Source organism: Ictidomys tridecemlineatus, chromosome 2 (assembly GCF_052094955.1).
Source record: "Ictidomys tridecemlineatus isolate mIctTri1 chromosome 2, mIctTri1.hap1, whole genome shotgun sequence".
NCBI lineage: Eukaryota > Metazoa > Chordata > Mammalia > Rodentia > Sciuridae > Ictidomys > Ictidomys tridecemlineatus.
The window spans coordinates 34,707,066-34,733,446 of record NC_135478.1 but is presented as its reverse complement, the minus strand read 5'-3'; the positions used below and the strand labels follow the sequence as shown (position 1 = coordinate 34,733,446).

General features: G+C 41.6%; 1 protein-coding gene across 1 annotated transcript in view; it reads left to right on the top strand.

Annotated features, from left to right (window-relative positions):
• Positions 1-26,381, top strand: part of Rarb (retinoic acid receptor beta) — a 707,451-nt gene that overhangs the window by 560,411 nt on the left and 120,659 nt on the right. The window contains 1 exon segment of the mRNA XM_078038286.1: positions 12,320-12,468. Coding sequence (XP_077894412.1) covers positions 12,320-12,468 — 149 coding nt within the window.

Below are 26,381 nucleotides of genomic sequence, written 5' to 3'. Positions count from 1 at the left end.
AGCAGGAAAAACGGTCACCATTTGTTTTACTCACTTTAGCTTCTAGAGAATCTCTTGGGTCCCAGAGGAGAGAAGACTGTTTTGAGAGGGAAAAGGGAAGTGAAGGCCAGTAACTCAAGATGTGAGACTGATGCCCAAGAGATACACGGGAAGGTGATTGGCACCGAGATTCCTTAGCACATGCTGGATACAGTATTGAAAGTGACTGCGGTGGAGCACTATTAAATGGTGGGCACTGGTGACAGCCACTTTACAGCATGGAATCATTCAATCCTCACAATGATCCACTTGAGGGACACACTGTCATTTTTTTTTCAAGTTTTCCTTGGAACATTTTTAAAGAGACAAAACTAAAGTGCTTTGAAACTTTCAACTTTCTTATAGCAAGAAATCGCTGTCATGACCCAGGGGAAAAAAAAATTTAATATCATCCTAGCAAATTGACCAGGACATAGCATTGTCCTTCGGTAATCTGAGTAATTCTGTATTAGATAGTCGAGGCTCTTTTTAAATGGAATATCAGTCTTTTCGAACTGATGCATTATGTGGACCTCTGACAGTAATGAAAATTTCATCTTATGAATCAACTAGAAAGGAGGGTAAGGATGCACTGGCACTCGCCCCACCCACCCCAGTCCTCCTGGGAAGAAAACAATTCAGTTCCACACTTGGGACATTCTAGCTTTGTAGACAGCGACAGAAGAGCACAACTCCAGAATTCTGGATCTTACTTTCATACTTGTGCCAAATAAGCTTTGGTTAAGGGAGTGTGTGGCCTTCAGGTGAGCTAGGGAAAACCAGCCAGTGGTGGTGGCCTCAGTTCTCCCTTTCCCCTCCCTGCAGAGCCCTCAAGCCCTGGGCTGGGCCTGCTGATTTCCCCTGATAGGGCTCAGTCACACACCCTTGGACCAGTGCCAAAGTCCTTTGGCACCTGGTCTGAGGCTGCTGTTCTGACCCCTGGGGGTTGATTACTTGATGGGAAAGATGTGGGAGGAGCTGGTGGGCCTGCAGGGTGCCTTCTAATTCCTGTGTTTGCTTCTGGGGGACTTTCCTGCTTTATAGCCCTGACTGGAAAGTAGAAAAGGACATTCTTTCTATCTCCTTAGCTTCTTTTCCTTCTAATTCTTTGGTTTTACTTTTAGTCCTTAGGCAGGGCTAAGTTCTGCTGCTGAAAGTTGCTGCTTGTAAAAAGCTGCTTCTGCAAGTTCCGGGCAGTCAGAAAAGAGGATGCCACCGTTTTCCCCTCTCAGCCCCTGGATCAGACCCATTCTCTTGATCTGAAGACTAGTTAAGTTCAAGTTCATGCCCATCACTTGCCAACTGCATGACCTTGAGCACGTTATCTAGCCTTCCTGTGCCTCTAGTTTCTTGCTTGTAAAAAAAGAAACACTAGAACTAGCTAGCTTATAGGGCCACTGTGGGAGTCCAATGAATTCATATACCTAAAGTGCTTAGAGCAGAATGGGGATGATTAGCCCACAGAGCTTACCAAAATGTTTCTTCTTGTTGTTGCAGTAATGCTGTCATTTCCGGCAGTGACAATATTCATTTTATCATTAAGGTGTGGACTTACCCACTTTCCCCCCAATACTGTAATAATAAAGTGTTGGCAATATTTTTGTGTTTTCACACTTTTTTTTAAGTTTACAAAGTATAACTCCTGCCATGTTATACACATACATATCATCCATCCCTTAGATTAGGACCCTGAGGATCAGGAAGATTGATTGACAGCTGCTAAGAGGCAGAATTAGGAACTGAGCTTTTGCCTTCTGCCCTCTAAGGAGTCTGCAGTTTGTACTTCTCATGAAGGATAGGAAATTATTTTCTTTGCTGTCCATACTCCGTAGTCACAGAGACTCCCCATGAGTTGTACTCACCCTGGATCAGGGATTTTCAACTTGAGCCCTGTTTATAATTTGAACCAGATGATTCTCTTTTTTTTGGGGGGGGGGGGAAGGGGCCTGCCTGTACTGTGCATTGTAAAATGTTTTGTAGCCTCCCTGGCTCTACCTCATAGATACTAGTAGCAGCCCCCAAAGGCAATAGCCAAAAGTGTCTCCAGATGTTACAGTGTATACCTAAGGGGCAAAATCAGTGCTGGTCAAAATCAGTGCTTGCCCTAGATAAGAAACCCTGTCCTAGATTAAGGTCGATAGAGGAGAAATGTTTTGGGGGTATATGTGAAAAGGTGGTTAGTTGTCATTTGTTGAGCACATGCTGTATACCAAGCAAATCGCAAACATTATCTACCTTTACCAACAAGAATTTTAGGATTTTTCTGAATTTTCAGGGAGGAGACACTAAAGAAAACTTGATGGCCATTACATTCCCAAGTGGCAGAAGAGGAATCAAGTCCAAGTTCACCTGGTAGCAAAGCTCATGAACTTCCCATCACCTTTGTCACAAAAGTTTTTCGCTGGCTCATGGTGTTCTCTTTCCTTTTAGAAACCAAGGAAACTGTCCACCCAAAAAGAGTAAACTGGCTTCATAGTTATTTTAGGCTGTTAAATTGTGTATACCTGCAAAACACAAGTCAAAACAGAACAGAAAAACTATGTTGTAGCAAACTGGTAGCTAAGCAAACAGAGCATTTGTTTTTGAGAAAGAAGGGTTTGGCTAAATTCTAGTGTAATCAATTGTACTTGGACTTGCTGGGAAGTCAGAGCACATGGGGTAAGGCATGTGACAAAGCATAGTTCTATTATTGTTTTCCTTAAATATTCCAAAAGATATCTCCCCACTACTTTTCTATGAAGTTAATACTTAACGTGGTTTTCAAATGCGTTTACAATACATAAGCAAAAAAAAAAAATGTGAAGTGATATCGATTTTAATGCTCCCATTTTAACCTATTTTGCATGCAGGAAATCTGAACAGATAAAAAGAATGTCATTTATTACTATGATAATTGCTCTTTAAAAATTATGGGAATCCTGATTAGAAGCGGAATATGGAACTGAATCATTTGGTGTTGAGATAAACTCTTCAGGGGGACCTTAATATTGCTATGCAATTAGCTTCATCTACACATGACTCCTGAGACCTGTTCGAGCATTTGTTCCCTTAATGCAGTTCCCTTTCTGATGCCTCCCAGTTCAGATCATTAATAAGCAGTTAAATGTGTCGGCCTGTTAAGTGATTTTAAGGCAGAATTTATTTGAACCCTGTCATAAGCCATCTTATTATGTTCTAAAAAAACAGTGACTTGAAGCATCACACAAAACACCCTATTAGGTAATTTTCGAACATGTTCCTTGAAGCAAAAATACATATTAGGAAACATAATGTACGTATTGAATGTGTCCTGGTCACTTGTGAAAATAGGATAGCACTTCCTATGGTAAAGGTCGGTTCCAGAAATCACTGCCCCTGCAGGCCGTGAGCCCAGACAAGTATGGCCACAAACCAGAGTGAGGAGTGGGTCTTGAGCCTTCTTCCTGAGGTCCAGACTGTTTTTTCACTTATTCCCATATCAGGCTTTGGAAAATCAAAACCATGAATTAAAATAAAGAGAGTTTACATAGTTCTGCAGTTCTCCAGTTTGAGGCCCAAGCAGACATTTCTAGCCTAAACAAACAAAGAAGATAGAAAATGAAAAGTTAGAAAGCTGTGGGTTTTAATGAAATTATAGCAATGCATATTTCAGCCAATTGGAATAGCTAAAAGCATCGTTGTGTTTTTAAATCTCCTTATGGTAAGGTGAAGAGCTCCTGCTCTCTCTTCTCTCCGGGATTTGTGGAGGAGCAAATGAGTTAATATGCATTAAGCACTTAGCAAGACCCATAACGTATAGTAAGTGCTCAATAAATAGGAGTTACTATTAGTTCAGGCTTTTCCTGTGCAACTTTGAACCCACTGCCAACTAACAGCTGCTACTAAAATTCCGTGGGAAGAGAAGGAAGACTTTTAGTTTATGGTGAGGATAAACACTGCCTGAAGATCTTAATGTATTAAGCACTTAACAAGGTGGAGTACTTAGTACAGACCTGTGCAAAAGGGAAGCTGGATGGAGTTCCCACGCCAAACTGACTCAGCCAACTATTTGAGATTAGAGGCAGGTAGGACAATGAAACCTTACCCCCCCTTTTTTCCCCATTAATGTTAGCGTCTCAAACCTTAATGTGTATAGGAATTACCAGGGGATTTTGCTAAAATGCCTATTCTGATTGCTAATTCTGGGGTGAAGCTGAGATTCTGCATTGTAACAATTTCCCAGACGATGATGATGATGCTGCTGTCAGTCCAGCTTCACACTTTGAAAAGCCAGTCTTTCTTTAAAGATGCAAAAAAAAAAAAAAAAAAAATCAAAGTCTTCCCCCCAACCCCTCCTTTTGTCCCCTGCCTGTGTCCAGCACCTGTTACATGTGTGGTCAGAATAGCAGGGATTCTCATAACCCAGCTCCGGCCCTCGGCCAGGATCCACAGTGACCCGGGCAAACACACACTTCTTCAGGGTCACGGGCAGGTTACTGAGTCAAGACTGCCAAGGGCCGCCACCGAGTTTTCCTTCGCTCCCGCCCCCCTCCCTCCCTCCCTCCCTCCCTCGCCTGCCCCAAACCCGGGACTAATCTTGGAGCTGCTTAATAATAACAAAGCCAGCCCACAAGAGTGAGGCAAGACAGTTTCAAAGCAGGGCTTTTCTTGTTGGACAATTACCTCACTTTCAGAATGCGGTTCACAGATTTGCAAAACCCAATGTGCGTGTGGAAACAAACCGCTTCTCCTGAAAGATGATTAAAAGCAGAACCCCTCAAGGAGAGGTGACATGAAAATGAAATGAGCGACAGTATACGGCTCTCCCCCCCCCCCCGCCACTCGCCCCCACTCCTCCCCTCGAACCTTCGGAGGCCTGTAAATGACATTTTAATAAAACGTCTACACGCGCTCACACGCGCATGCGCACCCACGAGCGGCCGCGGAGAATCTGGTTCTAATTACTTGTACTTTAGTTGAACTTTGGCGTTTCCTTTGACTCTCTCCCTAATGTATGTGAGCCGTGGGCTTTGCGATCCTGCAGCGAATCCAACAGAAAATGGGAAGGGGGTGGGGGTGGGGGTGGGGGGGTGTCCAGATCGGTTCTCCTCGGTGCCAACAAAAACGAAGCCCAACTGAACAGTTTCGATCCAGTGCAACACTTTGCTCTTCTCCCTTAATTAGCTGAAATGACTGCTGCCTCCGGGACCCTGGATCCTCTGGGCTCAAAATTCCCCTGGGGCCATGCAGGAAATGCCTTTTGCTTTACAACTCTCTTTTTCCTTTTAAGACTCAGCTGCCCAGAGAGTGCATGAAAATACTGTCTTCATCATAGAAGGTTCTAGTAAAAAAAAAAAAAAAAAAAAAGGCAGGACTTTCATAATGCCCGATGCCTGCCTGCCTGCCTGCCTGCCTGCCTCTCTCTAATCAGGCCCAACATAAAATCCTGCTATCTGTCAACAGGGGTTAGCCAGCCGTAAATTAAGTCTCACTAAGAAAGAAAAGTATACTGAGCCCTCTTTAAAAAAAAAAAATGTTATCTGCTGCTTAATCTACCCTTTAGAAAAATGCCAAGCATGTAAGGAATCGTGAAGGGAACTATTGTTGGAGACTTTCTCTGTGTTTAAATGACACTCAGGTGTGTTGTAACAACAAGGACATTTATACTGTGTTTTCTCAGGTGAGTTGAGTTCTTAGGTGCCCGGGCCTCCTCACTGACAGCAGTGTCATTATTCTTATGCTTTTATTTAGGCAGTGAATCACCCCCAGAGTTGGGGCAGTGTTTGAGAAAGCTGCGTCAGTGGGAACACTGGGGATTCTGCTTTTGTACAGTTCCAATACGGTGCGGGGTTTTGTTGAGCTTTGTTTTTGTTTTGTCTGCAAACAACCTCTGAGTGCGAAGTCCCTTTAGAGCAGTGCTTTTCAAAATTGGGTCCATGGACTGTGGCGTCTGAGCTGCCTGTTGCCGGTTCCCAGCAGGAGAAATGCAGAAATTGAGAGCAAGTGTTTTGAAACTTTTATAGCAATTTGATAGAGGAATTCTAGGTCTGTCAAATATAATTTTAAAACCAAAGGTGGAGTTTGTGCTTTAGACATCTTGTTTTTTTTTTCCTCATTGCTTTTCTTCTAGAAACCCATTTTTGTTGAATTCAATCAATCCATGAGGGATGGGGGAGGGGGAGAAAGTATGTCATGGTCCTCCATCGTGGATGGCCTGAAAATCACTTTAAACCCTGTGTCTGTCTCTCTACCCGTAAAGGTCTGGACCATACTTTGAGGAACTTTGATTTAAAGGCAAACAGGGTCCATGACTAAGGAAGGTGACTCTAGCTGTGAATTCTTCAGTGACTGTCATCTGTGTTGTGGGGCTGAGAGGTTTAAATGTGGGCCAGGAGCTTTTGCAGGTGTAGGTTTGTTTGCTGTGGATTTCCTGAAGGCTCACGATTCCCAGGCATGCAGCACAGAGATGCCCTCTCAGCATCTCTGCTGCTGTCGCTGCTCTGGGCAGCGACCCACAGAGCCAAGCGTCCAGCTCACCCGAGGTACAGAAGTACCACTGTCTTGGCCATGCCCTGACCAAGCAAGGCCGCCCATCTGGTTAGCCATTTGAGTACCACGTTGGAACCTCTGCTTATTGGGGGAAGCAGTTGCCAAACAGAACTGAATAAGTCAATAAGTAAGCAAGGAAATAAATAAAAACAGGAGGCGAAAAGCAGATCCGAATTATTCCTCAAAGACTGCTTTCCCCAAACTGAAATCACATCAGGATGGCGGGAGTGCAGTTGTTTTATTGAATGACACAAGGCTCTTTTCCCCCTGGGAAGTCTCAAAACTGCCTTTTTGGCCTGCCTGAGATCGCTGAATGAGCTAATACAGAACACATTGTCTGCTGAGCCGGCAGAGTTTTTGAGCAAAAATTTTATCATTCCATAGACTGATTGTGCTTGCCTGGAATAAGGAACAGAATGTTTGAGGCCTCTCAAGGGCATTTGATGAATCTAACTCTAATTTAAAGGGACTAATAGATTATTGATTTAAGCAGGATGACAGTGAACAGATCAATGGCAGAGCTCTCTGTATCTACCTTAAGTACCAAAAATGCCCAGAGAAAGGGGAGCCACTGGCTGGCCCCCCACTTTGTTTCCCACCGTCTTTATTCAGGGAGGAGGAGAAAGCAGGGAAGAGGATTTCTAATAAACTTGATCAGAGTATGTTTTTGCTACATTACTAAAGAGGCAAGAGATTGCATTGAAGTACAAATCTTTTATCTTGCTGCCATATCCTGGTTGTAATTATAGAACTTGTCTTGGCATGTTATCCGGAGGCCAGCATTAGTGATCTGACTACACCACTGAATTTTTTTTTCTTTTCTCTTTTTGGCCTTGTGTTATTTTCATAGTTATGTGACACATGGAAGAAATAAAGGACCGTAGACTGCCAATTCTGAGGATCGTATCTGAATCTGTATAGCTAAATATTTAATTCTTTACCATCAGTGGGAAAACTTTTTTGAAGATCACTGTCACTCATTATATGTAAGATTTTTTTGTTTGTTTCTTTGTTTTTGCATTGGATTCTTTAATGGCATTTGTAGGATTTAAATTACAAAACACAATAGGAAGAACCAACTCATCTTTCAGAGCATGGCCCCATCACCTGCTCTTGGAAGCCTCCCTTGATTTCTCCTGAGCTGAATAGGCCTGTAGTTCCCTATTCTTATATCAGTGATTGCCAACTCTCAATTTGGATTCACGTGAGAGTGAATTTTTTTTTCAAGTTTTTGAGTACCCCTAGTCTGAGTCATTCAATTTTTAATTTTTTTTATTTGTTATTTTCAGTTATACATGACAGTAGATGTACTTTGGCATATCATACATCCATGAAGTATAGCTTCCCATTTTTTTTTTGGTTGTGCATGTATGAACATAGGAAAATTATGTCCAGTTCATTCTGTTGTGGTAATGAATTTTTTAAGAACAGACTCCCATTCCCAGACAAGAGGTCTAGGATACAACTTGGGCAATAGATGGTTTAAAAGCTCCCCAGGTAGTTCTAATGTGAAACCACATCGGGAACCACTTTATTATATTCTAATCGTTGGTTTATTCTCTATTAGGTGGAACTTGTCAGAATGAGGGATTATACCATGCACTTTCCATAGCATATAACACAACGCCTGGCATATTAGTCAGTGAAATAAACAGTGGAACACATAAACAGCCTGATACTCCATTGTACTAATATGGGAAAGCCCATAGCATTACTGGTGAACTCACCATCGCCTTAAAAGTCCCGGGTTCTCACCATTGATTGCTTACAACAGGACATTTTCATTCACAGCATCTGTTTAGGAAAAGCCCTCTGGATTCATTCATGTGTTACAAATGACTCTCATCTCTAGAAAAAGGCTTTTACCAACCTTTGTAAAATGTCAGGCTGGAGATGTAGCTCAGTGGTAGAGTGCTTGCCTAGCATGTGTAAGTCCCTGGGTTCCATCCCCAGCACTGAAGAAAAAGAAAAAAAATGTGTGTGTGTGTGTGTGTGTGTGTGTGTGTGTGTGTGAATAAATATAATGTTTTGGGGATTTTGATGTCCTATAAGCCTCTGCCTTTTTGTGTCCTGTGCCCTGAGTTTCTTGGGCATTACATTGCCCACCATTCTGTGTCCTCTCTTTTAGGAGGAGGAAGTGCTGGACTCTCCTTCGTGCCTGTATTTGAAGTGGCATATTTATGGAAATTACCACCCACTTTTAAAATTCAGGGCATAACTCTTGACAGCTGAACCCAGCCCTAACAAAAATCTATTTACAACTTTCCTATACAAGCCAGATTAGCTGTTCTACACGAGTGAGTAGAACATTACCCCCTCCCCCCCGACACACACACCTTGTTTCTGTGAATAATACAATGCAGGATTGATCATAGTGGTGATGACATGGCTCTGTCAGAGCCGTTGACACATACGAGTGAAAGTAGAAGCACACAAATCAAATCAACCCCAAAGATTTGGGAGGATATAGCGAGGGACTCACTCATGTCGATAGGAGGAGTGTAAATTGCCAGTCTTTCTAGAAGTCAGTTTATCAACGTGAAATAAAACCTAACAAAATAGTTTTGAAATAGCATTCTTTTTAAAAATTCCACCTCTGAAAATTTATCAGACGACATGCTGAAATCAGCTACAAAGATACTCATCACAATGGAATGTTTTGCAGGAAAAAAAATATTTATTGATAAGGAAATGAACTCACAGCATCATAAGTTAACATCTCAAACAACCTTAGGATAATTCCACTTTAGTAAACAAGCAAAACAACTTTTCTGTGCAAGAGAAAGAGTCTGGCAGGATGTGTAAGGAGATGATCACAGTGGGTGTCTCTGAGTGAAAGAGTGTGGGTGATTGTGTGAAATTTCTTGGATTTTAGCTATGATCGGTATATCGCTTTTTAATTTTAACAAGTAGTGTTTTCTTGTTGATGTCGTTATTCCTCGTTTGCTTTCAGTGAAGCTGATTAGCTCAGCATGAGGAGCGCTTTTGCATTTACAGCTGGAGAGCTGGTGAGCTTTAGTGACATCTCAGAAGCCACCCTTCTGTGAACACTTGGCATCTCTGTACCACAATATTCAGATCAGGGCTTCTAGTTGCCAAGAGTAATATGCACCTGAGATTGGTGTCTTAGTCTCAAATTTCTTGGATCTAACTAATAAAGACTGTAATAGATTTATCTACTAGGACCTGCATTGCTCCAATGAATTCATTCCAAGATTCTTCTGAATTATGAAAATACTATAATTATACTTGATTCTGTTCCAAAGGGCTAATTAATTACTTTTTTAAGGAAGCAAATGAGTATAAGAGAGCTATTTGATTTCTAATTTTATCATTTAACTACTTGAAATGAGAAAGGAAAAGGAAAAAGTTTATGAATTAATTCAGCAAATATTTATTGATTATCTGCTGTGTGCTAGGACCTCTTTTAGTCCAAGAACATAGTTGTAAACAGGTGGATAGGTTTCTTAGCCTCATGAAATTCTTATTTAGTGTGTGGGTGGGTAGGTGGGGGGCCGGTATAGAATATAATATGCAGGTAAACTTTCTGAATTTGGACAACAGTTAAGGTGTTATAAAAAGAAAGATAAAATGATGGGATAGAGTGTTGGGGAGTGGAAGGAACATTTTCTGTCATTTCTGTCTTGGCCTGGGGATTGAACCCATGGTCTCACACATGCTAAGTATATACTCTAGCATTGAACTACTCCCCCAACCTCAGAAGGGCATTTTAATTACAGAAATCACCTTCTGAGAAGGTGACATTTGCTCTGAGATCTAAGAGATAAAAAAAAAATAACCAGATATGTAAAGGTCTTAGAATTTCCAGGTAAGGGAAGTTGTTGGTACAATAGTCTTATTTATTTATTTATTTATCTATTTATTTATTTATGTGTTTGAGGCAGGGTTTCCCTAAAAACTCCAGGGCTCAAGCCATTTCTTGCTTTAGCCTCCCCAAGTTGCTGGAACTATAGGGAAAGGCCACCTCACCTAGATGAAGTATAGTCGTCTCAAATTGATTAAGAGCTTGGCCTATTCAACAGACAGAATAGAAGCCAATTATTTAGAACTCAGTAAATGAGGGGAATTATTGGATGCAATGATGTTGGTAAGGGGTCATGTTATGAAAAGCATTGTAGAACATAGTAAGGGGTTTGACTTGTATGGGATCAGTGACTGATAGGGGGTTTTAGATAGCCAAGTGAGAGAGATCAATTTCAACTTTTTCTTTTTTCTTTGGCACCAGGGATTGAACCCAGGGGTGCTGAACAACTGAGCCACATCCCAGCCCTTTTTATTTCTGAATTTTGAGATAGGGTCTCCTTAAGTTATTTAGGGGCTCGCTAAATTGCTGAGACTGGCTTTGAACCTGGGCTCCTCCTGCCTCAGCCTCCTAAACCCCTGGGATTACAGAAGTGCGCCATCATGCCTGGCCAATTTTAACTTTTGAATAATGATCTCAACTGCTTGTTTAAAGAATGTCCCTTAGGGTACCAAGCGCAGACCCAGGGAGGCCAAAGAAGAGACTATTTTAGTAGTTGAGGTGACTGCTGGCTTGGTGTAGGAGCTGGGTACTGAGGTGGGGATGGATTAAGAAGATACTCTTTGGTTGTTCTTTGGTTGACCTGACTTGGTAAAAGTTTAGCTACAGGAGAAAATAGTAAAATATTGAATCTGGCTAATTAAAAGCAGGGGAGCAACTTTTGTACCATGAGGAATATTCTGTATATTGTAAAGTGATTGGGAGACTGGAAGATTCTGGAACGTTATTTGTTCGCTTTTATTTACCGTCTACATGTTTTATGACTTTTTTTTTTTTTTTTTTTTTGGCCAGCAGTAGGAATAGTGCCTGTTCTTGCTTTGACTTTGAATATAACCCTGGAGAATAGGGATGGGAGGACACTTTGGTCTAAGTTCTGGGAATTCCCATATCCCATGGAATTTGGGTGGTTAGATAATGAAATGGGGGATCTTGTTGTTTAAACTAGATTTACTTTTAGATCTAGAATAAATAGCAACATAAGCGGAAGTGAGTCATGCCCCTCTGTGCCATTATTAGGTATAACCCACTACTTGAAAGACATGAATTGTGCATGCAGACACCTGGTGTTTTGTTAAAATGCAAACTTTTATTTCATATGCCTGATGCTATGGTTTCTAATAAGCTCTGAAATGATGCTGATGCTTCTGGCCCAAAGACCATTCTTACTAAATAGAGGTCTTACTGATGTTGCTATCCATGGAGTTCAGCTACATCTGCTTGTTAAAAACCCTTGCCAAATACTCATGGAATGACCATGCTAGGCATTTTCTTCATTTTTTTTTTTACCCCTTAAGGAAATTCACTTTTGGTTAAGTGAGCATAGATCAGACAAGTCCTTTGAGACTCCATGAGGCAGAAGTTAGATGAAACAGAAGAGTAGAAAACTCTGAAGGACGGTAGTGAAAAAGATCTGGATTCAGGCCTTGGCTCTGCCGATCTAGGAAAAGTCCCTACCCTCTCTGAGTTTCTATTTCTTTTGAGGATAAATTGGTGATTAAAAATCATCACCCCTACATTGCACTGATGAACTTCGGATGAGAGATGCATGAGATTGCTCTGTAAACCAGAGGAGACCACATCAATGTCAGTGTCACTACTGCTAGGCCTATAGTGACAGCTGTTTTTATGGGAGTATCCCTGCTAGTGTTATTGCTGAACTTGGGGCAGAGGCATGTGAGTTCACTGATGAAAAATAAAGGAACTGAAATGCATTTTCTCTTTTGTTCTCTCCCCACCCCGTCTCCATTGCAGCGATAGAAACACAGAGTACCAGCTCTGAGGAACTGGTCCCGAGCCCTCCGTCTCCACTTCCCCCACCTCGAGTGTACAAGCCCTGTTTCGTCTGCCAGGACAAATCATCAGGGTACCACTATGGGGTCAGCGCCTGTGAGGGCTGTAAGGTGAGTACTCACGCCCATGTGCCTCAGGAGCTCTCATTCTGCAAGTGCTCACAGGAGGGGACCTACTCAGCTCCAGCAATGGGCCACCTGGTCATCTGTAAGGTCACCTCCAGTCAGCACCATGGGTTAGATTGCATTGGATGGTCTTCCCTGCTTCCTTGTATCTCTTTACATCTGCAAATGACTGATTGGGGTTAAAGATTCTAAGGCCCTGAAAACACCCCACGTAGCAGTTCTTTTTAGACGATAAGAACCTTTTGAAGGAGTCCTGAAAAGCATCATCCTGTTTCTTTTTAGAACATGCCATCTGGTATCTTTGTAGTTTTATTTTATTTTTAAATATGACTGACAGCCGGCTGAATCAACTTGCAGACAATCCAAGGTTGAAATTGGGATTTATCTCCTGGCTGTTTCCTCAGCCCTGTGGCCTTTGAATTACAGTTTGATTTTCAGCCTGTAGGGACTTGCTACTGTATGTGTGTCATAAATTCAGGAGAGTTGGATTTAAAGTTCCTGCCTACAGAGTACTGGAGGCTGAACATGTGTCAGAGAGGATATGGCTGCTTTGAATCAAGCTAGACAATTGTTATCAAGTCCAACAGGCTTAATTGAGTGAAAGAGCTTGTGTGTTTTTTTTTTTTTTTTACAAGAGAAAGAAAGAAAGAAAATGACTCATAGGCAAATTCAACTCATCCATATTAAAGTTTATCAAAGGAACCGCGGCTGTCTTGACTCAGCCCTTTCCTAGACATATATAACTTAAGTCCTCTCTGGATGGCTTCTCAGCTCTGTTGTTTATACATCTAAATTGCATGATTCATTTGTAGTTGTTAACATGTTGGAGTAATATTACACACGCTTCGCAGCTTTTCTCTTTGGCTTATCAGAATTAGCACTTTCTCCCTTGCTGTGTTAGTTAGGACCTGTTGTATTTAAAAAAAAAAAAAAAAAAAGGCTAAACCTTGATGAGTTAAGAAAGCCGTCTTTACTGGGGATTGAACCCAGGGGCATTTAACCACTGAGTCACATCCTTAGCTGTTTATTATATTGTATTTAGAAATAGGGTCTCCCTGAGTTGCTTAGGGCCTTGCTAAGTTCCTGAGATTGGCTTTGAACTGGTGATCCTCCTGCCTCAGCCTACTGAGCTGCTGGGATTACAGGTGTGCACCACCATGCCTGGCAAGACAGCAGTCTTTGATTTAGCTTTTGACTGTATGCATTGGCAGTTTGGGCCAGGCTTGTCTGGGTGGCTGATCTGGTCTCAGCTATGCTGCACCATGTTTCTCTGGTCGGCTGCAGGTTAGCTAGTCAGTTCTGCTTCTGGGGATGCTATTGGCAGGGAGCCTCATCTCTCTTCTATGTGGGCTGGCCAATGTTATTGGCAAAGGCAGGTTTCCAGAGGAGAGAACAGAAGCACACAAGGGCCTTGATGCAGAAGCAACCCACTAGCCCTTCTGCCATGTCAAGTAGCCAAAGCGAGTCTTAGTGTCAGTCTAGATTCAATGGGTGAGAATTCTATAGCGGGAGGAGCTTCTGAGTCACAGTATAAGGGGAATGGCCATAGAGGGAGGAGAGTAGGGGCCATTTTTCATTCAGTCTCTCTGACTCCATGTCTAATTCCTGTGAACACAAGTGGGTAGAGACCCTAGCTCTGTTGCCCAGGACCTCACACATAATCTAGCAAATAGAGAGTGATAAAGATATAGGCCGGGCCAGGGCCGGGGCTCAGTGGTAAAGCAATTGCCTAGCACATGTGAGGCACTGGGTTCGATTCTCAGCACCACATACAAATCAATAAATAAAAAAATAAAGGTATAGTGTTAAAAAAAAAGATATAGGCTGAACAGATGTGTAAATTTCACTCAACTCTTCAAAGTAATTTCACTCAACTCTTCAAAGGGACTTTTCCCCTTCTTTTCAAATCATTTAGATAAACATGCATTATTTTGCAGGGTCATGCTAGCTTGGAGAAATCCATGGAAGACTTGGGAACACCTTTCACCCTCTGGGATTGTGAGGGTCTTTCAAAAGGATTTTTTTTTCTTCCAGTAGCTTTCAGTGTGGTGGATAGAAGAGTTACCTGGGAAGTCGATTGGTATTGGCTAAAGAGCAAGTGCCTCTAATTATCGTTCTGTGATTGGTACCCCTTCGCTGTATCTAATTAAATGTATCCTGAAATTTGGGAAGGCCTTCAGCAGGATGCTAGTTCATTTTGTCCATGTGCGATGAACTTATAAATCAACCATTTTCTGGTGTTCATTCAAAAGCCAGATGAAAAGATGCTTTTTTATTTCCCCCAACTTTTAATTCATCTCATGTCCTCTCAGAAATCTGAGAATGGTGTGTTGTTTCTCCATCCCCCTACTCCCATGATGTCCTGGGGAAAGAAACGATCTAATGTGACCTCCCTCATGGCAGATGCCGGGACGTGCAGTGTGAGCTGTCCTTGCAGACCGTTTCCGTCAGCCCCCGCCGGCTCCTTCTCTGACCTCTTGGTTTCTTTGGGATTCTGACTCTAGGAAAAACCCCAACAAAAACAAAACCCATACCAGCACAAACAACTTGGATAAACTCAGTTAAGTGGTCCAGAGACACAGGATGGTATATCTTTTTAACAGAACCAAAGACCCAGCCAGATCAGATGAGTTCTCCAGCCAGATGTTGAAATTGATAATTTTTGTGTTGTTGGTGGGCCTCTGGACCCCTGAATGCCTTTCCTCCTGGTTGTGAAGAAAGACTTAGTCTGCATTTTCACTTCTGGGAATATATAGTGAAAAAAAAAAATCACAAAACTAAAAGACATGGGAAAATCAAAGTGTAATATAGCAGCTAAAGAAAGACATATACCTTTCAAAAGTATAAAATATAATCTTATGGATTATTTTTAAAAAGTACCAACACAATGAAGAGTTTATTATGTATATATATACATACTTATATATATATATACATATTTATATATATATATACATATATATATAATTTATATATATAAACAAACAACTTGAAAGAAAACCCCTGTTAAAACTCAGTCTTTCTATGAGTATTTGCATGTTGCTTTTAAAAATATCTATAAAAATAGGATTTTTTGTTGTATATTAGTTTTTAACCTGCTTTTTGAAGTTTAGTAACATCTCATTATCAAAAATTAAACAACTTGGGGCTGGGGATGTGGCTCAATCGGTAGCGCACTCGCCTGGCATGCGTGCGGCCCAGGTTCGATCCTCAGCACCATGTACAAACAAAGATGTTGTGCCCACCGAGAACTAAAAAATAAATATTAAAAACTCTCTCTCTCTTTCTCTCTCTTTCAAAAAAAATTAAACAACTGTATATTTTTTATGATCACACAATTAATGTAATTATTTATGGTTATAATTTGGTTAGCTAATATTGTTATACAATTAGGGTGCTTCTAATTTGACTCTTTTATAAATAATACCTTAGGTATATACCTTTCAGTGTACCTCTGATAATTTCCATGAGGTAAATTAGTAGAAGTGGCCTTTCTAAGTGGTTTTGTACATTTTTTAAGGTGTTTGATACACATATCCAAAATGTCTTGAGAAAGTGTATATCAATCAATGCTCTGTTGGTCTGTAAAAGGTTAATCCTATTGAAGACTATTTGGCCACTCTCCTTTGTAATAATAGTCATGATGAATAAGCAACTTTTCTTTTGAAATTTTCCCTATGTTTAATGTGATATTTACAGTGAGCCACATGCATGATATCATTTTGAGCAACTAGCAGATGCACTAGTGAGCCCCTGATGCTGGTCGAACCTGTGTCTGGAGACTCCAGGTGACTACTCTGGTCTGGGAGCCTTTTCTTTAAAGTAGGACTCCCAAGCAGAACTCACAATATATCTTCAAGAAGCAATGCATTAGCAGGTATGGTGGCACATGCCTGTAATCCCAGCGACTTGGGAGCCTGAAGCAGGAGGATCAGGAGTTCAAAGCTGGTGTCAGCAACAAGGCGCTAAGCAACTCAGTGAGACCCTATCTCTAAATAAAAAAACAAAATAAGGGCTGGGGATGTGGCTCAGAGGTTGGGTGCCTCAGAGTTCAGTCCCTGATTCCTCCCCCCCTCCCGCCTCCCAAAAAAGAGAAGTAGTAATGCATACAGTGGCTTCTGCCTGTCATAACCAGGATGACGTTATTGACCATTATTTAGGAAAGAGAACCTTTCATCTTCCTAGGGACCAGGTGGTAATCTCAGCCACTGTTTCAGACATATGATGATGGTCAGAATTTAATGAATGGGTTGTGGTTCACCTCTGGGAATGGTCAGTGGTTGCTGTATTGACACAACATCACCATGGCAACATAACCTCTAGACACGCCCTTGGGATGTCCCGTTTAGGGGATTTCCAGCTGAGCAATGGCAGTTTCTTTTTTATGCAGGGCACAAAGAGTACATAAAATGAACATGTAGTGTGGTTAGCCAGGAAGGCTTGGCAATATAAAATCATAAAGCAATGTTAGAAATAAAATAATAAGACAATAAAAAATAAATTAAGATAATATAAAATAAAATCATGTGTCTTTAGGAAACAGTTTCATTACTCAGAGCTGAAATTTATGCACAATTTTGGCCTTAATCATATTTTACACTTCTATTTTCTCAGCTTTCAAAGAGTGTAGAATCTAGCCTGAGAACATCAGTTGAACCCTAGGTAGGCTATTTTTTTTTTTTGGCTTGGTGACCTTGGCCAAGCATCATAAATTTTCTGTCTTTCTCTCTTCTCATCTCGAAAAATCGAGATAATGTCACCTCCCTCACTGTATTGTTGTGAGCATAAAATTAGTTACTATGTATAAGGCCTATAGAATAGTAGCTGACATATAACGACTATATGTGCTTAGTTATTATTTGTACTAGCATTAACTTAGAATAATTACTTTTGCACACGGTGTGGTAACATCAGTTCTAATCTTAGAACTCTTCGCATAATGTTCTTTCAACATTTCCTTGTTCCTTTATGCAAAATTTAAAAAAAGAAAAAGAAGAAGAAGAAAGAAAGAAAAAAGAAAGGAAAACATACTGCGTGTTTTTCATTCAAGACTCAAGTTAAGACCCAACCTGAGCCTCCCTGGATCCTCATAGAACAGGGATTGGCAAATCATTTCTGCAGAAATCCATAGAGTAAACATTTTAGGCTTTGAGGGCCATTATGGCCTCTGTCGTAATGACTCAATGCTGCCATTGTAGCAGGAAGGGAGCCATAAATATGGTGCAAAAGAGTGGGTGTGGTTGTATTCCAGTAAAAGTTTACCTGTGAAGACAAGCAATGGGCCAAGTTTGGTGCTTGGGGTGTGGTTCTCTGGCCTCCACCATAGTACATGATGATATGTTCCATCTCACAGTTTCTAACACTCAGAAGCTGGTAGCCCAAAGGGCTCCTGTGACAGATGGCAGGCCAGCTGGTTTTAGTGGACCAGAGGCCTGGGATTGCTGAACCTCTCCTCACTGCAAAAAGAGTCGATGCATACCTGCCTAGGGCTCGTGACTTGGTAGACTCAAGACCACTTTACTGTCTGGTCATTCCTTTTCCCCTCATTTACACTCAATGTGTACTTTTTCATCATCCAACATCAGAAAAATTTATGATTTCCTTTAATCGAGTGACTTCCAGAAACAACTGACATCCCACTTAGGGATGATTTTTATTTATTTATTTATTTTTAAATTTTTTTTTAATATTTATTTTTTTTTAGTTCTCAGTGGACACAACATCTTTGTTGGTATGTGGTGCTGAGGATTGAACCCGGGCCGCACGCATGCCAGGCGAGCGCGCTACCACTTGAGCCACATCCCCAGCCCCCAGGAATGATTTTTAGAATGCATACTATAAGCTACTGTATCAGTTAGCTTTTCCCACTTGGCAAATAACCCAAATGCTTACTGACTAACTCTCTTGGACCTGGATTACAGTATTGGGCAGTGTTCTTATCTTCAATGGCTGGGGCGTGGATCACATGATCTATGATGTCCTCACTCACCTGACTGGGTCCTTGGTTAGATTCCTGATTCCTCCCCAAAGTTGCTGCTCACCACTAGTCTCACCTGGGTTTGTTCACTGGTGGTCAGTGAGTTCCCACCAGAGAGAAGGCCACCATGAATGTGCAAACAGTGTTCAGCCTCTGTTTGCAGTGCATTTGCTGTGTCCTGTGGACCAAAGCAATTATGTGACTGAACCTAGATTCAGTCGTTGGAGAAACAGCCTATGTGGTAGGGGGATTAGTGACAAAACTACCTTGCCAAAGGTGAGCCTACCAGATCAGGCCTGTAATTATTCACTGTCTTCTATTATTCCCTAGTTTTATGGGCAAGTCTCTTACAACTGTGTTCACCCGTCAGTCACCTTTTAGCATTTCTGTGTTGAAGACCCACCAGGTTTCAGGGCCTAGGTCAGGTTCTAGTGAGCACAAGAAAGTTCCTTAGAGGAACTTTGAACTTGCTGTCTCATACCAGGGACAGATGGTCAGTTTGGAAGAAAATGAACAACGTGGTCTGATAAAGAAAAAAATTGAGTGGTATCGGATTTCATAGGAGTAGGTAGAATCTTATGGCTGAGAAGAAACCAGATGACACATTTTAGGTCCCTTGAATTCTAGGGTCATTTCTACCTCTACCAGCTGTGCCTGTTGACTGACTTTTCTGGTTCTTAGCAAATCCACAAGCTTGAACCCCCCATTCCATGCCAAACACAAACAAACACAGTGCACCCCCGCAGTTGCACTGATTTCTGGTTAGGGATGGCTTGTCCCGGGTTGCAGTCCTGCTGTTTGCAAGCCTGTGTGTGGAGTAGGGAAATCACAAAACTACCCTTACTGCTTATCTCCAGTTTCCCAGGCATTGGAGCATTTTTATACCTCCAGTCCTTAAATTCCCATAGCAGCTCTGCAAGGTATGCTTTCAGACCCCCCATTTTGTAGATAAGGAAGTTTGAGGTTTAGAGAAGTTTAAGAAAAACTTGCCCTTTGCTAGAGCTGGGGTTGAAATTCTGAACCTGCGTTGAAACACCCCACTGGGTCCCTTGCTTTCAAACAGGAGCTAGGAAGCCTTGGCGTGTTCTGGTCAGGGCTTTCAGGGGCCACTGAAAACAGGTAAGGAACAGACAGAAACGCCCCATCACCTTGATCATCTCAAAAGAAGTGACATCTTTGCAACAAAAGATCCAAAAGAGAAGAGCTTGCAAGGCAGTGTGGTCCCTAGAAGGGACAGTTAGCAGGCAGCCCCACCCCCAGCCCCACCCCCACCCCCACCATGATGGGGCATCTCCACAAGGGCCTAGAGGAAATGCTGCTGCAGGTCACGTTGGTAGCCTTCTATTTAAAGCAGCCTTTAAGATTCAACTCCAGCCCCCCTCAGTCCCTCAGGGCTGATTCTGTCCATTTTCTCTTCTGAGCCTTTGTTTTCTTGACTCTGAGGAGAACGAGGACCCCATCCCCGTGACAGGGTTGGGCTGCTGGGCAGGGTTTTCCTGGCAGGCAGCAAGTAGAATGTTCCCTCACAAAAAGGTTTTCAATCAGCAAGATGGATGTCTGCACTTAATTTTAGAACTTCTATTAAATACGATAAATGTGCTTAGTGATTTTATTTGACCAAGGCCGTTTAAAACTACATTTTTTAAAGAACTGGCATGGATAAACATGAACATCATGCTCTGTTGGGAGAACAGCTTTCCTCACCCTGAGAGTTGTTTCTGTTTAGGGGTTCGCTACAGTCCTGAGCCCCAAGAACGATCTCACATTGTTAAAGACTAAGAAAAACATGATGGTGTCCGTGTGCTAAGCTGGATCATGAAACCCTCCCTCTAGTTCATTATTGTGGATAGACCTTGGATCACAGTCAGTAGGTCCCCTCAGACACCCCAAACTCGGCCATCAGTGGAGAATGGCTTCATTCCCTGGCTCATCGATTGTATTGAATTGTATTGTATAGGACATAGAAATGGAATATTTGGGGGCATTTTGTTCCTAGTGTTATGTCCCAGTGCCTAGAAAGTACCCAGAACAGTGCCTGTCAGATAAAAGACCCACCGTAAGTATTTGCTTACTGAATGGAGGAAGAGTAGTGATGGGTACCAAGAAAGAGCCTTGGATTCCTCTGACACATTCAGTGGTGGCTGTACAGAAAAGTTGAATTGATAACTGTGTAAGCACTTTCCACATGGGGTAGGGGAAAGGAGTGGTCCAGGCCAGAATTGAAGGCAGGGCTGGGAGCAGTGGGTGCACTTCTATAATACCAATGGCTCAGGAGGCTGAGGCAGGAGGATCACAAGTTCAAAGCCAACCTTAGCAAATTAGAGAGGCCCTGAGCAACTCTCTAGATAAAATAAAGGACAGAGGGGGATGTTGGGGATGTGGCTCGGTAGTTAAGTGCCCTGGGTTCAATCCCTGGTATCATTAAAAAAAAAAAAAAATGAGTTGAAGGCGAGGCAGGAAGTTAGGAGAACTTAGAATGAAACAGCCTAGGAGGAATTATGTGACAGAATGGAAAGGCCATTATGTTGATGTTCTGTCTAAACCACCAGGCAATGCACCAGACATTCAAAAGGACTCATTCTCATTTCCCTAAGGGAAAGTTCCTCTGGAACCCCAGCTTGAGTTTGTTTCTTTTACATTTTCTGTTTACCTTGGTAGCGCTTACCATGATCAAAAATGTTATTGTGTCATTTGCTCAATATCAGCCTCCTCCTCAGACTGTAAACTCCAGGAGGGCTGGGGCCAGTCTCTCTCGCCATAGCACAGTCTCCAGTAAGGCACATAGTAGGGCCACAGTGCATGTGCTTTTAAAACATAAATTAAATCTAAGTGTTCTAAGTCTTCAGTAATTAATAGAGTTAGACGTTACATGTAAAAATCCTATATAATTATATGATGATGCAATAGTATAACTTTATTCATCTTGTTCAATTAGATAATAAGTTATTATCTAATTACCTAGGGTTTGCATGATGCATTCATGTAAACTTTCATGAAATTTTATAAACAGGATGAGGCCTCTGGTGGCCAAAGTCCAGCTGATTTTCTTAGTCATTTCTGCCTTCTACCTCAAAGTTAACTCTTCATAGCAAAAGAAATGTTCTCTTTGCTGTTTTCTTTGAGAACTCTTAGAGTTAGCAAACTGGAATGATATACTCAAGAGCACTGTGGGGCCAGGTGCAGTGGCTCAGGCCTGTCATCCCAGCAGCTCAGGAGGCTGAGTTCGGAGGATGGTGAATTCAAAGCCAGCCTCAGCAAAAGCAAGGCCCTAAGCAACTCAGTGAGACCTTATCTCTAAATAGAATATTAAAAACGGCTGGGAATGTGACTCAGTGGTTCAGTGCCCCTGAGTTCAGTCCCCAGTACCAAAGAAAAAGGGCGGGGGTGGGCAGCCTCTGTTTTAAAGAAGAAAAATCTCTGCCTATGAAATCTAGTTCCATACCCAGGAACATCAAGACAGCTGGGATGATAGTCTAGCTTTTCTAGTGATAAATCCCACAAAGGAGAAAACATTTTTCTTCCGCATGAATTTTGTTGTAAATTGAGAGATCACTTTGGATAGAAAAGCAGGATGCTCTACCCCCTTTTCTTGTATATGAGTAAACAGGAAATGGAGGATGCATTTTGAATGAGTCTGATACCCTGTATTTTCCCCCTCTCATGTTGCCCTGGTGAAACAGTTTATTTGATTTGGTGGTTTTAAGTGGCTTATAGTTTTTTGATGGTTAAAAGTTCAGGAATGCTGGTTTATATGTTTGCTTTGTGTGTTTGCTATTTGAAAACATCTAGATTACTCTCATTTGCTCCTTTTGTATATCAAACAAACTAAAGGTCTACAATTTTTTGGTAAAGGTTTTTTTGCCTTGTCATCTAGTACAGGAAGAATTCCCAATATTCATGGCTAACCTATCAATTTGAAAAATGGCTTACCTCCCAATGATGTCTTAAGGATCTGTTTCATGAGGATTTTGGTCAATTACAAAAATCACCAAATATCAATACTCCATTTTCTAATTTCAAGCAAATAGTAGGTAGGGAACTAAATCAGTTTCGTTCCCAAAGTCCCTAGGGATCATCATCTAAAATTGCATGGTAACCCTCTATTACAAGAACACCAAACCAGAAAACAAAAACAACCCTGAAAATGTCATTTTTGTCACCGAGATGAAAGTGTACTTTTGAGAGTGAAAGAAATCAAAACTGAAAATCATTTCCAGTCAAATAAAATTTATACCTTTGTAGATAATGCTTTAGTCATTTTTGGAAGAAGAGTGTTTCTGTCCTCTTTGTTTTTGACTCTTTTATTGAAGATGTGGAATAGAGAACTTTCCATTCTGTTTTCCCTTCTTCTGTGTACAGAGGTAAAAAGAAGTGAAATTATCTGGGAAGTCCCTTCTGTGTTTTGTGTTTGTTTTATTTTGGTACCAGGGATTGAACCCAAGAGCATTTAACCACTGAGCCACATCCCAGCCCTTCCTATTTTTTATTTTGAGACAGGTTCTTGCTGAGTTGCTCAGGCTGGATTTGAACTCATGATCATCCTGACTCAGCCTCCCAAGCAGTTGGGATTCCAGGCGTGTGCCACCATGCCCAGCTATGACCCTTCTGTTTTATTAGCTCCCTTCACCTTCTCTTTACCAGGGCAATGCTGTGAGCCTGTAGTCTTCCCACTTCCCACCTGTCATCAGTATAAAAACCACAGAAACAATAAAAATCTATTTGTATAGCCTCAGTGTTTTGAAAGCATTTTCATGTATGGAATGCAAGTCAGTTTGGTTTAGCTGAAATAGAAATACACTCTAAGGGTTGGGGTTGGGGTTCAATGGAAGAGCACTTACCTAGCATGTGTGAGACACTGGGTTCAGTCCTCACTCCTGCATACAAAGTAAATAAATAAAGGTAGGGTGTCCCTTTACAACTACAAAATCTTTGGAATTTTCTTTCTTTCTCACCTAACAGTTCAAGGCACTGTGTAGAATGCTATGTCCCTTTCAAGGGACCAATACAATTACAAAGACACCTGGGAGGTGATGTCCAGCCATGTGTCTGGGTACAGCCCTCTTATCATGGAAAGAAGTAATAGATGTAGGGTGGGGGCTAATCGTTTCTGCCATTATTTTTTTTCTTTTGTTTTGTTCTTTGGTTTTTATTTGATCTTAATAATTTTAGAAAAGAAGGTAGAATAGGTTTTTTTTTTTCCTCATTCATTGCACAGATGAGGAAAACAGGAACTAATAAGACAAAGTTCTACCATCTGTGACCTTGACATGTGATCTGATTTTGTTACTGAATGGTTACTGTAGAAACCTCGTTGGATGTATTTTTGCACTTACATTTTCACTGAATCTCATCAAACTATTTTTTTTTCAAAGCCTGTGTTTCTAAACATCTCCAAATTCCTAGTATGTTCTGTTTTGACATTTTGAGAGGCTGGGAAAATCTTACCAGGTAGGGTTAAACCTTTATCAGGGTTAGACTCCAGTTTCATCCCACAAAGAAAAAAATAAATGACCCCCCAAAATCCCTTTGGAGAGCAAACTGTTGGAGTCTGTCTTATGTCTCTCATTAGGACCTACAAATCCAGTCCTTCCTCCAGCTATGCAGGTGGCTGTCTCCTCCCTGGAACACCAGGTGAAATCGTTATTTTGTGTTCTCATGTTGTGACAAAGATATGCCTCCTGAAGTACAAGAATAGGACAGCACAGTGCCCGTGTCATGAAAACCACACTATTTTTAGATGTTTCCTTGTTACTGCACTTCACCTATCATTTTTTCCTTTGGGTCTGGAATTTCTCTTGAACTTTTTGTTGTTATTGTTTTTGTTGTTATTGTTGTTGTTATTCAGTATTTTTCCACTTCAGAAAAGAAGACTGGATGTGGGATGTGAATTAGCAACACCAGAATGGGGAAACTTTGGTTCCATGGACCCTAGGACTCATCCCTGGGGAAAAAAAAAAAAAAATCTGGAGAAGAGAGTAGCAATCTGTGTGCGTCTCCTGCCTGCACAATGCCGGCATTGTCTGGGGTAAAGGGGAAAAGCTGGGGTTCTGGCAGGCCTGCCCCATTAGAGCCTTGTCCCTTGTTCCATATTGAAAAGATGAACATTCCTTTGCTAGCAATGTCCTGCCCGGATTTCTGGCATCAGTTCTGTGGCCAGCACAGTCGCCTGGGGCATTTGTGTTTGGGTTCGGTTTAGTTTTATTTCAAAACCAACAAAGTACAGGCTGTATATCTGTACGAGGTAGAACTATTTGAGCAGAGCTCATCGTCAACCTTGTCAGTATTGTCAGGTGGCCCGTCTGCCAGGATGTCTGCTTCCCATTCACTAGTGTCCAAGTGCTCGAAGGCACCTGCAGTCCACGGAGCTTCCTAACCGGTTCTCGAATGTTCTGAGGCAGCCCTGGTGCCTGAACACAAGCCCTTCCTCTCTCAGGATTTTATGTAATGCTTCATGTGTAACAGAGCTTGGTGGATTTGCAAAGTTAATATCCCAAGAAGAAAAAAACAAAATCTTCATTGACCCTCTCAGTTCCTGCTTCTTCTATGGAAGCTTTTTCTACATCTTGGGGAGGAAAAAAAAAATCCTTTAAATGGGCTGCATCTGAAGTGGAGCATGTAAAATGTACTTCTCAGGTTCTATGAGCCCTAAAGTAATGAGCAGAAGAAAACTCGGAGGTAGGTCAGTGACGGGGAGAGAACGCTTTGGTTTTATGATGGATTTTCATGGTTAAACAAATTTGGAGAAGCTGGAATGATCGAGCAATGTTAATTCTCTGTGCTTTTTAACCTGAAAATAGCAGCATTCTAAGTACACAACACCACCATTCACACGGCCCGGAAAGTCCCCCAAATCATGAAAATTGTCCTTATTAGTCAAACCCAGCAGAGATCATCGGATTGTTCCTCGAAGAAATGAGAGTTTAAGATTCTATGTTGTGCTCAAACTGTAGATGAGCTATGTTATATCCAGGGGCTTTGAGAGTGTGGGCCCACATTTTGCCAAGAAAACTTTGAAAGCTACTGCTGCCCCAATTTCTATGTTTTGCTCCTCATTAACATAAATAATTCATTTCAGAATAATAACAAATTTGAGGGGAGGTGTGGTCATTGGGGTGTTATCATATCCTGTTACCACCGAAGCTCTTTCCACTGGTTCTGACTCCACATTAGCCAATCCGCAGTCCTAATGCTCCTTAAGGAATCTGATGGTGGCATCTATTCCATTTGAGTCCAAGATGTCATGTTGGTGATTTCATCCAAAGCTTTATGCTAAAATTCTTGAATAACTTTCAGTACGTTCGTTGTGTGGACGTGTTCATAGAAGAAGTATAAAAGTTTGCAGCTGAATGCCAGCAATTTTGTAACAGGTTATCAGAAATTCAGTGATTCTGCTATTTCTGGTTATTTTCCCTGAAATGGAATTAAAGTACAATTCCTCATCCAAGTATATTTTCATCTTAAATTACGGTTTCTTGCTTTAGGAGTTAGGGTAAGAGCATGGCCTTTTAAAATGGATCTTTGGTTGCTAATTCTTGCCAGTCAACCAAAAATTCAAGTTCCTTGTTATACATAATATTCAGAGGTGAAATGATTAGATTATGAGAACTGTAACCTAATCAGTGATTAATCCATTGATAAGGATTAAGTGGGTGGTAACTGTCAGCAGGGAGGGTGTGGTTGAAAGAGGTAGATTTCTGGGGTGTGCCTTTGAGGTTTGTATTTTGTCCCTAGTGAGTGGCACTCCCTCTCTGCTTCCTTGTTACAGTGTCCTGAGCTACTCTCCTCCACCATGCCCTGCTGCCACCATGTTCTGCCTCACTCAGGCCCAGAGTTATATAGCGTCAGCCCTCTCTGGACTGAGACCTCTGAAACTGTGAGCCAAGATTAACTTTTCCTTCTCTGTTTTCCTGTCAGATCTTTT